The sequence below is a fragment of the Pyrgilauda ruficollis genome, unplaced genomic scaffold, assembly GCF_017590135.1.
Source record: "Pyrgilauda ruficollis isolate IOZ18807 unplaced genomic scaffold, ASM1759013v1 scaffold14, whole genome shotgun sequence".
Classification (NCBI taxonomy): Eukaryota; Metazoa; Chordata; class Aves; order Passeriformes; family Passeridae; genus Pyrgilauda; species Pyrgilauda ruficollis.
Window position 1 is genome coordinate 2,061,903 of NW_024512543.1, and position 14,582 is coordinate 2,076,484.

At 33.6% G+C, this 14,582-nt stretch overlaps 1 protein-coding gene across 5 annotated transcripts in view; it reads left to right on the plus strand.

Moving 5' to 3' along the window:
* RYR3 (ryanodine receptor 3) overlaps positions 1-14,582 on the plus strand; it is a 195,150-nt gene that overhangs the window by 87,350 nt on the left and 93,218 nt on the right. For all 5 annotated transcript variants that reach the window (XM_041459923.1, XM_041459925.1, XM_041459924.1 and 2 more), the window contains exons 27-37: positions 145-319; positions 1,761-1,969; positions 3,130-3,314; positions 3,957-3,993; positions 4,343-4,503; positions 4,937-5,102; positions 7,500-7,586; positions 7,977-8,203; positions 9,267-10,068; positions 10,570-10,770; positions 11,048-11,150. In XM_041459923.1, the coding sequence (XP_041315857.1) occupies positions 145-319; positions 1,761-1,969; positions 3,130-3,314; positions 3,957-3,993; positions 4,343-4,503; positions 4,937-5,102; positions 7,500-7,586; positions 7,977-8,203; positions 9,267-10,068; positions 10,570-10,770; positions 11,048-11,150 (2,353 nt within the window). The remainder of the gene's footprint in view (positions 1-144; positions 320-1,760; positions 1,970-3,129; positions 3,315-3,956; positions 3,994-4,342; positions 4,504-4,936; positions 5,103-7,499; positions 7,587-7,976; positions 8,204-9,266; positions 10,069-10,569; positions 10,771-11,047; positions 11,151-14,582) is intronic.

Sequence of the window (14,582 nt, forward strand, 5' to 3'; positions counted from 1 at the left end):
TTACCTCCAAGGCAAAAGTCATGATCATTACTGTTTGAAAATTAGTTTAAGATCCTGGACAATAAAATATCTGGGTTTCTTTATTTATTTTGTCTTTAATTTTTAACTTTAGCACTGTATTTATTTCCTTGGTTTAACATTTAGGGCCAGTGTTGGCATCAAGGCAGCGGATTCTTTGGACGAAGCTGGCAACCAGGAGATGTGGTTGGTTGTATGATAAACTTGGATGACAAGTCAATCATCTTTACTCTGAATGGAGAGTTGCTTATAACCAGTAAAGGCTCAGAACTTGCATTTGCTGACTTTGGAATAGAAAATGGTAACTTCCCCTTTAAAGTCACATGGTTATTAAAAGACAAAATAATAAACAGAAAAACTAGTCTGTCATGACTCAGTGAGCTGAGAAATCATATTCCACTGATACGAGCCTTCAGACTGTGTTATACATTTACTTCACAAAAATTTATTTTGAGAGTGCTTGTGTGGCACAAACTGAATTTATTTTCTCCTTTAACCACATTAATGGGGTTTCAGCAGAGTGGATAAATTTTGTCCCAGTGTTGCTAGGCTTTCTCTCAGGACTTCAGTGCTGAGAAGAAGTGGTAATAATAAGCATCCTGAAAAATTACCAAAACCTGAAAAGGTAGTCTCTGATAATCTCACTGGAGTGTAAATATTTTATGTTCATGTCTGTGAAGGACAAAATGAGTACTGTGTGGTGAGAGTCTACATCAAAAGAAAGATCTTTGCAACATGAGTCTAATCTTTATTTTCTTTCTCTCTCCTATTCATAACTTATCCAAATATCCTAATTTCCTGGGATATTTTTCCTCTTTTGTTTTTGTCCTTTGATTTTTCAAAAAAGTAGTATCTATATGATTGTAGTAAAAGAGTTGGGGAATGTTTTCAAACTGGTTTGCTTTATGTTTCCTTTGACTTTTTCTTTGTATCTCCTCCAACCAGTAATAGCTTCATACCTCTTAGTAATTGCCAGAAAACTTTGCAGTTGCTCGCTGCTCTTCTTTGATCATACTGTTGATAGAGTTTTTATAAAGGTAAAGAATGAGGGACTGCCTTAACAAAGCTGTACTGAAGTATCAAAATTTAGGAGAGAAAATCTCTCCTTTAGAGGTTGAACAGTTGGCTTTTCCCTAATCTTGCTTGAATTCTCTGAATTCTGTTTTTTTGGGGAAATGGTAAAATAAGTCAACAGCCTTTTTATCCCTGTCTAAACGTATATGGAGATCAAAGAGCTGAGTCATAAAAAATGCTAGCATTAAAGGAGTGTGTATTTGTGCATTGTGAATGATGGAGGAATGAAGGCTGGCAAAAAAAAAAATTGCACCTACTGATGATAAAGTAAATTTTAAACAAATGTATTGAGATATTGAACCTCATCTCAAAGTCCTTTTGAAAATTTTGTGCCCTCAGAAACCATACTTAACTTTTGTTAATAACTTTGATCTAGCCAAGGTTGGCTTCCAGTGACCAGCTTGTTGTATAAAGCCATGTTTATTAGTCTAAAAATGAGAAAGATAACAAATATAAATGCAATAGTGCCTAAGTCCTCAGGGGTTTTGGCAGCAACTATATTGAACTTAGACATTTGTATTTAAGGTGGCTTTAAATCCTTGCTACTGTCATCACTTCGTGCACATTACTTGTAGGAGCTAAAGTTTAGTTCACATTAGATGGATCAAAAAGAAAGAATGTCTGGTTTTAAACTAAGTTATTAAGTTTTGTTGGGTTTTTTTCTTTAGGTTTTGTTCCAATCTGTGCACTGGGCCTATCTCAGATTGGTCGCATGAACCTCGGAATGGATGCCAGTACATTCAAGTATTATACCATGTGTGGCCTCCAAGAAGGTTTTGAACCTTTTGCAGTTAACATGAACCGAGATGTTGCTATGTGGTTTAGTAAACGCTTACCAACATTTGTCAATGTGCCAAAAAATCATCCTCACATTAAGGTAACGTTACATGTCAGGGAGACACCTGTTCAATGATTGTTTGTTTAGCAAGCTGAGACATTAAACCCTTACTAATACTTACTGTCATCAGATAGTTTGTCATATTACTCTATTAAGTAACTCTTAGATAATTCCAGATGATCTTGTCTATCTTCTTTTTCATTTATGGTAGCATGTATTCCTATGGATATACCTATCTGGTTTATTATATGACTTACTTTGTGTTGGGGTTAGCTACTGGAAACATGTTAGTTATGGAGGTTTTTTATATTCTATCTTACATGCACTTTCACTTTCTAAGCCTTCTCTACTATAAATTTTTCTTAAATATCTGAAAGTTGTTCCGCTGAAGTCTGAGGGCATTTAAGTGTACCTGTGGTGTCACAGATTCTTTCATTGTGATGCACCAGTGATAGGAATTCCAAAACTCTCTAACTAATCTATCCTAGAATAATATATTCCAGAATAATATATTCTGTCTTTTCTATAAATTGTTTCAAATTAATATATTCCAAAATTATATGTTTGAGTTCCTGAGGAGACTTCTTACTACAATCTCTCTAGGCCATTTACTTTAATTTAGATGTAGCCAAATATTCTCTAATGATTGTCTCTGAAAATTTCACTGATTTCCAGCTAAATGATTTCAGATTTTTTTTTTATCAGTATTATTTCATCACTATTCCTGTTTTTTAAAGTTTTTAAAATATTTCTATCACTGAATTTGAAAATCCACTTTTTCAGCTCAAGGGAAAGTAATATAATACACAAAGTCTATAATGACCCTCTGAACAATTCTAATTGATATTTCTTCTCATTGTGGTGGAAACTTACTGATTCTTGTAATGCAGTTTTTCAATGAATTGTGCACTCAAAATAAATTATTTTAATAAAGTATATTTTAAAATTTTTACTCTTGAATGGAACATTTTGAAAATATTTTGAAAATATTTTCTGTAGTCAGGATATACTGAATCTGTTGATTCCCTTGCTCTTCAGGTTAAATTCAGTGTCAGAGAACAAAGCTGCACAGTTTTGAAGATAATTAATTATGAAAAATTTAAGTTTCCTCTTTCAATTTTCTCATCCTCTACTTGCTTTATGGAAGTTTTCAGCATTTTTTGGATAGAATTATTTTAAAATATTTCTGTTATTTTTAGATATGGAGAATTGATGGGACCATTGAGAGTCCACCTCGGTTGAAAGTTACTCACAAAACCTTTGGCACACAGAACAGCAATTCAGACATGATGTATTGTCGTTTGAGTATGCCCGTTGAGTTCCACTCATCATTCAACTTCGGCATGGGTGTGGAAAACGCCTCCTCTGATGTTTTCCAAAAACGGTTAGACTTGGGTTTGGTTATCCTATTTCATGCTTTCAGTGTAAATGTATCGTTATATTATTTTTTATTATTGTATACTGAAAATTTCTGTTCACTAAGAACAGATTACCATAAAATGCTGTGTCCAGTCAAGAGAGAACCTTTTCTAAATAGGTGCATCACAAGGTCTATAGATCTTTGCCTAAACAGAATTTTTTTCTGAATTATTATGATTTGCAAAAACTACCCTGGAAAACCAGCTCAGAGTATTTGGCCCTTTGGTTTGTTGCTCATCAACATCATTGCTCAATAGCTCATTGCTCCCAGAAAAGTGCCTAATTCATTAAAAGAAAAAAGAAGGTGGGACAGGTTTTTAAAGATACCAGGTATTAATGGGTCCTGCACCTTTCAGAGGTACCTCTATCTTTATTTTACTGCTGTGAACCTGCCTCTTCTCCCACTTTCTATTTAATTGCAATCAACTACTTTACTTATATATTTGTATCCTGTACAGTCTTTACTAATGCATACTCAGTACCAAGCAAAGCTGGTTAGCTAGTTAGCTAACTTACAGTAGTTAGCTTTTAAGTATACTTAGCTTAATAATGACTAATTTTTTACTACTTTTTAAAAAATTATTTACTGATTTTCCTTTATCTGTAGAAAGCACAGCCAAGAAATTGCTCCTCCTTCTACTACGGTAAGTAAGTATGTTGACATGCTTAGTTCTTCTAATGTTTTGAAGTTGATTTATTTGTGGCAACAAGTTCATTAGAAATCAATCTGTTGAAAGAAGCCTCTTTAATAATTTTTTATGATATAACACCGTTTAGAAATAATGATGTCCAGAGCTGCATGATTTGCAACTTTTAGAAACATGAACCTCATCAACTTAAAACACTACTGTGTTTATTTAATTTAAGAGTATTTTAAATTACTTATTAGAAGAATGTGAATTACTATTAAAGTTTGATATATAGAAGATTCGATTATTCCTTGATAAAATGCTTTAAATTTCTATTACTAACGTGCTCTTTTCCTCCTTTCAGTATTTTTACTCACTACGGATATTTGCTGGCCAAGACCCCTCCTCTGTCTGGGTTGGCTGGGTAACACCAGACTATCATTTTTACAGTGAAAATTTTGACATAAATAAAAATTGTACAGTGACAGTTACTTTAGGCGATGAGAGAGGCAGAGTTCATGAAAGGTAAGGAATTATTTATAACGTATGAGTTTTTAGTTTAATATTATTTAAAAGTCAGATGTTCATGAGCTTTATGATATTTTAAATATTAATTTAAACTAATAAGATTATAGATTATGGAGTATGAGTTTTCTTTGCTCATTTATATATGAATGTCTTTTAGGTAGACATGTTAAAGTGAATTTATCATTAATGTTTTATTGTAAAGAAAATTTCATTTGGAAAATTTTTAAATGAAAGATGCTTCTTTAATTTAATGTGTATATTTACTCATTGTGGATGAAGCAGTTTGTTTAACTGTAGCTTACAACTGCACACAGAAGCCTATGAAATTTTTTCGTAACTACGACAAAGAAGAAAAAGATATTCCTCCATTGAAAAGTGCGTGTCCACCAAGTTCAGTGTGACCTATGCTTTGTTCTTGTTGCTCTTTCAGTGTGAAGCGCAGCAACTGCTACATGGTTTGGGGAGGAGACGTGATTGCTAATTCCCAGAGATCGGGTCGCAGTAATGTTGATATAGAAATTGGATGCTTTGTTGACCTGGCTACTGGAATGGTGTCATTCACAGCCAATGGAAGAGAGCTTGGCACTTGTTATCAGGTATTATCAGATTTTCAGGAGGCTATCTAGTGAGATTCTTGTTTTTATGCTACTTCTCTTTTCCAGAAATCTAACTGGACACCATTTGTGTGATGATAAAATGTTTTCCTATAATCATTCTGGTTTTTACCTCTTTATCTCACTTCTTATAAGGCTGTTTTTTTGAGTTGTTTAAATATGTTAGGGTAAATATTTTTTTTTTTTTTACATCTCTGTGTGGCTCAGAATCTTGATTAATAAAGTTAATTCTTTATTTTTTCAACTGAATCTGTTATACAATAAAGGCGAAATAAATATTTAAACTAGCAGAAGGTCAAAATTAGATTTTATATATAATTTTTATATGAATTGAGAAGAAAAATTTAGTTCTTATTACCAGGGTTTGTGTCTTCTGCAGATAGCTGTGATTTGGTGACCGTCTCATTTGATAAGTTTCAAAACCTAAAATTCAAATATGCATTAATGCAGAAAGCCAGAATAAGTGGGGTGGGCCCTAAATGCTATTAATACCATCAAAACATGGTGTCATTTTAAAAATGGATCAGTGGCTGACAGGAGTTTTCAGCACCAGATTGCTGAGGTTTCCTCTCAGTAAGATCAGTTGTCCATAGTAAATCACTCACTGTAGAAGAGGTTGTCCAGTATTAGCAACAATTCATTGCTTTCTTCTATGTCAGCCCCTCAAACGTGTAATACAGACAAAACTGAAATGTTATTTAACTAGATTTAATGGAACTTTTATACTGACTCCACTGAAAATTAATGGGGCAGGGTTGTACACAGCTTGTATGTGGGTATGGGAGGTTATCTAGGAATAGCAATTTTGGAATATTTTGTAAGAGTTGTGAGTAACTTCAATGCCATGCTGGGAGAATATTGAATGTCAGCACACTGGCAAAAGAAAACAGGTGGTCAAAGTGCTTAAGTGCAGCTTTGTTGTTTTTCTAACCAGATACAAACCAATACGAAAGCTTCTGAGCAAAGCCATGAAACTTTGGTGTGTTTCCTTGCAGTGGATGTTTGTGGGTTTTTTTTCACGGACAACCTTTTACTGGTCTTGCTAGGACATGTATGAAAAGACAGATGTGAAAGATGCACATTATTGAATTTAGTGTAAATAACACTTTCAGACGTTTCTTTATATGACTTGCAATTAATATAATAATTTTCTCTGTACTAAATTTAAATCTCAGAAAGTACCATTATTTCTCCTCTGTTTTTCATGGAAAAACACCTGAAGTTGTTTTAGGAAATATTTTCTCAATAAACCTGTTACACCTGATCTGCTGAAAAATGAGACTATCCAGCATTTTCTATCGATATGAAATAGTATAACCCAACAAGATTGTTACAAACACCGGATAAATATTTTTTAATTTTACCTTACTTCAAGTAATTTAATTATTTACTCTCCTTTTTAAAGCAATGAAAATAATATTATGTACTTTTCATTTCCATGTCTTGAATATTTTACAATAAAGTAAGACCTTTAAAATATTTTACTAAATCAAATCTCTCACTCCAACTGCCACAACTAATTTATATTTGTCTGGTCTAGGTAATTATTCTAGTCTTATAATAGTTTGCATATATTTTTCAGTTTTCTTAACTGAAATAGAAGGACAATATTTGTTTGCTGCTTTCATTTTAAAAGACCTAGAGGTCAACATATTTAATAGAGGAAATTAATTTTTCTGTAGTTCTTGATCTGACTATTGAATGCCAGGGTGATATTCAGAAAAAACCCAACACAACAAGCAGAACAGAATGCCTTTTTTTTTCTGGATTTGGGGTTGTGGTTTTTTTAACTTAGCAAAATTTTGGAATGTTAACACCTACCCCTATATTATTTTGTCTGTGCCCATAGTCATAATCCTGAGAAAACAGTTTTTGATAGATTGTTGTCCTCAAAGTTAGGAGCTGTACTCCTTCGCAGCACAAATATTGTAGTTGTCTTTATTACGTACAACATCTGTACGTGATACACAAAATGCACCATGATGTGATTAATATATTTAATTGAACTTCTGAAACTTTGACTTAATTGCAGAGATGTACTTTTTTCAGTCACCCTGGAGCACTGAATTTTTAAAAATAGTATACTGTTCTATAATTATAATTTTAATTCTTTATTTCATGGCAGTGGTTCCTCCTATAGGTGTTGAGAACACACAAAGCTAAAAAACACCTGTCTCAAAAACCAGGTGGTCCTATAAAAATAACTGCAAATACTTTATTATATTATAGGTAGACACTATTCAACACTTTATTTAGTAAAGTATATAAATTTTTTGGTAATGAAGTGTAAGGTATGCAGTATTTATTTTATATCATATTCAGAGAGAATTTTTTTCCATTTTTACTTTTTAAAAATTTTTCATCTCATTTCACTTCTAGGTTGAACCAAACACAAAGCTTTTTCCAGCAACATTTTTACGGCCTACAAGCACTAACTTGATTCAGTTTGAACTTGGTAAATTAAAGGTAGGAAGTATTTTTGTATTCTATAGAAAGACAATCTTTATGTAAATGTTCTCTTTTAAATCTGTTTATTTCCATGCAAATTCCTGCTCTGTTAAATTTGTTTAGGAAGGTTGAATCAAAGGCATGACTTGTAATTTGACTTCCATGTTTACTTCTGTAAATGTTGTTATTATATGCAGTTAAATGATGATTTGCAAGTGTCAAAATAAACTAATATTATCTGAAGATAACACCATTAATGTTGGGGGATTTTAATGGATTTGATTTGTTGCAATAACTTCTATCTTTCTATGATTTCCTTGTTATTTAAAAGTTATACTTCTTTTTTGTGTTATGGGTTTATTAATTATTACATGTTTCAAAAATAATTAATACATATATTTGTTTCAGAATACCATGCCTTTATCAGCAGCAATTTTTAAAAGTGAAGAAAGAAATCCTATTCCTCAGTGTCCCCCTCGCCTTGATGTACAAACGATCACACCTGTTTTATGGAGCCGGATGCCAAACAGCTTCCTCAGAGTAGAAACTGAGCGTGTCAGTGAGCGTCATGGCTGGGTTGTACAGTGCTTGGAACCTCTGCAGATGATGGCACTTCATATCCCAGAAGAAAACAGGTACCTTGATAATGAGATAAAATTACCTGATGTGGACAAAATATACTGAAAAAATCAGCATATTGATTAAACCTGCCTTGCTGAATATTTATCTTATAGCTGTCGAGAGTTTCTGATCTTACCTGATATCATATCAGATATTATTGTATTCATGAAACCTAAGTACAAGAGACTGAACTTTAATGACATGTACTAAGTTTTGCATACATAAAAGAAAAGCATGACTATTCAATTTTATTTAAATTTAAATTGAAATAGCATTTCTTAAATCTATAGGTCTTTAAACATGGAGATTTTTCTCAGCTTGAGAAAAACAAGCATAAAGAACATGCAAGTACTATTTTGTCAATTTTTTCTGTAATAATAGAAACCTGTAATCTCTTCCTGCTTCATCTGCACTGAATTTACATGAATTTAAGTTCTTATGTTCTTATTGACAAGATCATGCCTTTCTTTGTTTTTCATTAGGTTTTATCTTCAGAGTGAGGATAATAAAGATCTATCCAAATGTCAAATGTCATAACCAGTGAAAAATCAAACTATCAGCAAAAGCATAGTAGGAAGATCATTTAACAGCTGTACTTTTATTAGTAATTATTAAATTTCTTTTAATGATTTGAAACTCAATTTTATTTATTGTTAATAAAACAGAATTCAAGGAAAGAGTGGAAAACATTGGTCTTGTGGAAAAAATGAACCAGAAATTCTGAGTAAACTACAAAGGCACTGTTTAGGAATGGTAGTAATGCAGATTTTCAGCAAGCCTAATACACCTATTTTAAAAACAAGTTCTAATTTACAATAGATTCCAAAGAAGAACCTCCATCTTAGATTTTGGGATTTTTTTTTTCCGATGGAGTAATAATTTTAAACAGTCTCTATAACTTATTCCCACCATTTACTGTATTTTAATGATGCACATACTAAGATTAGTTAGTATCAACTTTTGTATTAGTGATTTGAAGAGGAACTGACCAAAATGTTCAGAGATTATAAAACTTTCCTTTTCCAAAGTATTTATTAATGGAATTGACTGGTGTTCTATTTCTTTATTTCATAACAGATGTGTTGACATTTTGGAACTATGTGAACAAGAAGATTTGATGATGTTTCACTACCACACTCTAAAGCTCTATAGTTCAGTCAGTGCTCTAGGTAACACTAGAGTTGCTTATGCACTTTGTAGCCACGTGGATGTATCTCAGCTATTTTTTACAATAGATAATCAATATTTACCTGGACTTCTACGTTCTGGATTCTATGACCTGCTCATTAGTATTCACTTGGAGCACGCCAAGCAAGCCAAGCTCATGATGAGTAATGAATTTATCATTCCAGTTACAGATGAAACTCGAAATATTAAATTATATCCCGATGAAACAAAGAAGCATGGTTTACCTGGAGTAGGGCTTAGCACCTGTCTTAAACCAGACTTTAATTTTTCTACTCCATGCTTTATTGCAACCAGTGAAGATCATCAGACATCCATCCCAGAGATACCCCTGGAGATACTTAAATCCAAGGCCATAAGTATGTTAACAGAGGCAGTGCAGTGCAGTGGGAGTCACATACGAGACCCTGTTGGAGGACAGGTTGCATTCCAGTTTGTTCCTGTTCTTAAACTGATAGCAACACTGCTTGTAATGGGTGTTTTTGATGATGATGATGTGAAGCAGGTGTTACTCCTCATTGATCCCACTGTGTTTGGAGATCACAAGGAAGAAACAGAAGAGAGAACAGAGAAGGAAGAAGTGACACAAGTTGAAGAAAAAGCTGTAGAAGCTGGGGAGAAAGCAATCAAGCAAACAAAAGCTCCTGCAAAGGGCTTGTTGCAGACAAGATTACCAGAATCTGTGAAGCTTCAGGTGACCATTTATTATAAATATGGTACTTATATTCTACTCTTGATAAAAAAAGAAGATTGCATTTTTTGTCTTTTCTCTACTTAATAAGATTTGAAGTTCTGAAGGTGTTTAATTCCACTTTGTCTTAAAACCTCAAATTCATTAAAAAAAATTGATGGTGATGCAGTTCTTTCTACATCTATCTACACTCAAATAGATTTGTGAATACATACTTATTTCATAAAAACCAGAGGGTTATACAAAGTAATCTTTAAAGGACCCTTCCAAGCCAAACTAGTGTGTGATTTCTAGATATTTTGAGTGCATGGAGTGATAGATTGTGTGTGCAATATATTATCAATCAGATAACGAAACCACCATTTTTGTATCCTTCATGGTGTTGAAACAAAAATATGGGAAAATGCCTCTCATTTTTACAGTCTGATGCAGTGTATAATATGTGCTGAAGTTCTCCCCCAGAGTTTGTAAAGCTGTTGATATTGTCTATTTTCTCTACCCTAGATGTGTCATTTACTCAATTATTTTTGTGACTGTGAACTACAGCACAGAGTGGAAGCAATTGTATCGTTTGCAGACCGTTATGTATCCAAATTGCAGTATAACCAGAAATACAGGTACAATGAGCTCATGCAAGCCTTGAACATGTCTGCTGCATTGACTGCCAAGAAGACTAAAGAATTTCGGTCTCCTCCTCAAGAGCAGGTAATATTATAAAAAAAAAAAAAAAAAAAGAAGAATGAATTACAGGTTAAAAAAACTCTTTATGATGACAAAATAAAGTCCTGACTCGCTGGAGAACCAAAATGAATTTGAAAATAAATTTATTCCATGCCACAGAATACTGAATGTCAAAATGTTGAAACTTGTGTTCTAGAACTTATGCTGTAAACTGAAGTTATAAACATGTAAAGTATGGCTATATACTAGAACATGTCCTAGGCTATTTCAGTGTTTTAACTGTGCTTTAAATCCCTTAAAGATTAATATGTTGCTGAATTTTCAACTGGGAGAGGATTGTCCCTGTCCAGAGGAAATTCGGGAGGAACTATATGAATTTCATGATGATCTTCTAATTCACTGTGGTGAGTGGCAAGTTTTTGATACATGTTTTGTTTGTCTTTTTGGCACTTGACAGATCAGTTAAAAAATATACTAGCATGAGAGGTTTTTTTATTAGATGTGCTACTGCCTACAAAGTGACTTTACTGACAAACTTTGTGTATATTACAAAAATATGGGAAGCCTGTGCATGGTTTTAAGTTTCTCTGCTAAATCTCTACTAAATATTTTCTAACATTATTCTGTTTATATACCAGTTTTAGACTTATTGGGGAAAAAAGTAACCCAAAGAAGTAGGTTGGCTTTCCTTAAAAAATTTATATAAGCACATGTATGAGTACTAGCAGATAAAATGTTTTGAGGGAACACAATTGCTACAAAGCTGAGCATCAGAAATTTAGTTTTAATAAAAGGAGATGTGGAGTTCTCTACCTGCTTTGGCTTGGTTTCCTCTTATATGCATGACTGTGAGAATCAGTCATTATAAAACACTCTTGCACTGCATACTACAGCTTGAATTTTCCCCTCCCATTTAATTTGGATTTTCTGTAAAATTTTATGTGGGTTTTTTTTTGTCTGTTTTTTTTTTTTTTTTTTTTGTTAGTTTATTGAGTTTGTTGTGATCTTAGTCCAATTCAGACAGTCATGAAATTATTAACGTTTGTAGTCTGAGTCATCTAATTATTACTGTTCATTGCCAGCAATTATGCAGTTAAAACTGAAATAAACAAGCTTTTTCCATCGACCTAAGTGGTAGATATGTTCATGGTTACTCTTTCAGTGTATTGCTTAGTTCTATGGTTTTTGGCATCCACCTTGTCCAAAAAGAAGGGGCCAACATCATTACAGTGAGTTGACAGTATCTCAATTCCTTCCCCAGTAAGAGCATGATATTCCTAATGGTTAGTTCTTCCTTGTCCACCTTCTTGCTTGAGGTCATTATCAAATGTTTACCAATACAGTCTGATAAATCTTCCTTTGCTGGTTATCCCTAAAACCAATGTTACCTGTAACCAATGTTACCATGGAATTTTTTTTTGTTTTAATGACCTGTAATTAAGTTTCTGTTGCCTGTTTGGAGGCATGGTGCCTCCTATACCATTCTGTGCTTGTATTGTTAAGGCTTCTGATATTATTTTGCACTGTTATACCTGAGTACCCTCTTAGAATCTCCAGCAATCAGCAAGCTGTGATTTCATGAAAAGTCAATTGTAATTTCTCAACTACCTCAGCCTCAGCTAAAGATGAGTAGGTCTGTGGATATCTAAGCTGTGCTCCATCAATTTACTTCTGAGGGTGTTGTACAAGACAGAATAAGAAGTCCTTAAAAACAAGATTTGTGTCTGTAAGGCAAAAATTTATTTGGTTTATCATTACTTGTTTTTCACAATCCTCTGTTAATTGTTATTCATCCTTTCTTCTAAGTGCTTACCAAAAACTTTCTTCCATTCCTTAATTTTTCTTTCAAGTGTTAAAGTGAATAGCTAGTATCCTCCTATTTACTCCTCTTTCTCTCTGTTTTTATGACATCTACTATAATAAATAATTATTACAGCCACCTCCATTGTTCAGTCACTTAGCCCTTGATCTGACCTCTGGTTTCCAAAGGTAATGGCCATTTGGCAGCATAGAGTACTCTAAGACTCCAGGATGGAGATTATGAAAGCCCTTCAACTTACTTGGAAATGTCTTAACTTCACAATCAATTAATTTTAATTTAAAATCTTGTGCCTGCTATGATCATTGAGTTAGTTTAGCTCCTGGTTACTCTTCATATTTCATGAAGTGAAACTCTAGTTATTTTATGCATTGGGATTTTGCTTTTTAGGGATGCACTTTTATTGTTTACTACACTGTAAATGTGTATTTTGAATGAGAGTTCAAGATAGAGAAAACACTGTCTCATGATTAAAATAGTTTGAAGATCCTCTGGATTCTATGCAAAACCATATTCACTACTTTGTACAGATTTATCAGAGGTGGTTGCTGTGGATAAATGCTCCTCATTATCTGTGTCCTGACTTGGTCCTGAAAATCAGTACCAAGCAATCACAGCTGCAGATTAAATGAATAGGAGTTCTGCTTGGAATTTTTAATCAGCTTTTTAGTACTAAGTATACTTTGCCATCTAAGTGGAAAACTATGTATGCAATCAAGTAATTAAAGGCTTCTTCATAATGAATATAAGCAAATAGTTACTCAGGCAATCTTAATCCTAGCACGTCGTAACTGGGAGTGGTTAATTTTGCTGGCAAAATAATGGTCCTCTTATCATATTTTTATGTGCAATTTCTTGCTTATAAAAAAACCAAAAATATTTACAGCATATTTGGTAGCATCATATCAAACTGACAGTTACCTGGGTTGAAACCATCACAATGCACAGACTTGTGCCACTTGAAGGAAGCAATTAGCCAGTGGCAACATCAGACAGTCAGCTTCTAAATGGATTGCAACTATAAGATGATGCTGAATGAACAATGAATGATATGGAAGACTAGATGATACCCCACCTGGAGAAGTCACAGACCTCATCTACCCCAGTCCAACTCTGTTTTTATCCCAGTGCATTTCTTCCCTTATGTCCATTTCAGCTTCTTCAGAGTTCCTCTCCCAGTGTCCTTCTCTTGTGTCCAGGGCCCAGGTTTTATTTCAGTGCCACATAGTTTGTTCTTTTAATATCCTTGTCTGCTTTCTCTTTCCTTTCATTGCTGGTGACATTTCCTGTTCTTACTTTTTTTCAGACTGACTGTATCCCTTCCTCTTGCTTAACTTTTCATTTTGCCAAGACAGTTCCACTTATCCCATTTCTTAAATTCTCCATGTACTGTCCAATTTCATTTTTGACTTCCTTCATTCCCTCTCAGTGCCTTTGAATTTTATCACTTAGTCTCTCCTAGTCATAATTTTGCCTCCCCCTCTTGTAGCTGCCAGCAGCAAAGTCTCTCCAACTTGATGCAACATGTCTGTTCCCATTTCTTCCTTACGTAACTGTTTAGGACCAGTTTTAGCTACTGTAGTTTATTCTTTTCCTCCCTGATTCAGATTCTAAGTCTAGTATCCTGTTTGAAAAACTTTTCCTTTTCTCAATTTCTCTTTCACAAGCAAACTGCAAAAGCTTACATTTCAGCTTGGCACAAATTCTGATCTGGAGGGAGGATGCTTAGTTGTTCTTTGCTTCTGCACATAACACATGTGTTGTCTGATGATCACTAAGAGGTGTGAGAAACTTTGAATGGTTGTGAAGCAGTGAACTGAACTGAATTAAACTGGTTATTTTACCAGGTATTAAACTACCTGGTAAAATGACATCCCATCTCATTATATATATTTTTATGAAAAGCATGTATTACCCACATAATCTCTGAAAGTCTGCCTTCTTACAGCTTTAAATTCAGCTAATATATTTGTTTATGGCTGCTAAATATCTCAACTGAAAAGCTGTACTGTATTGT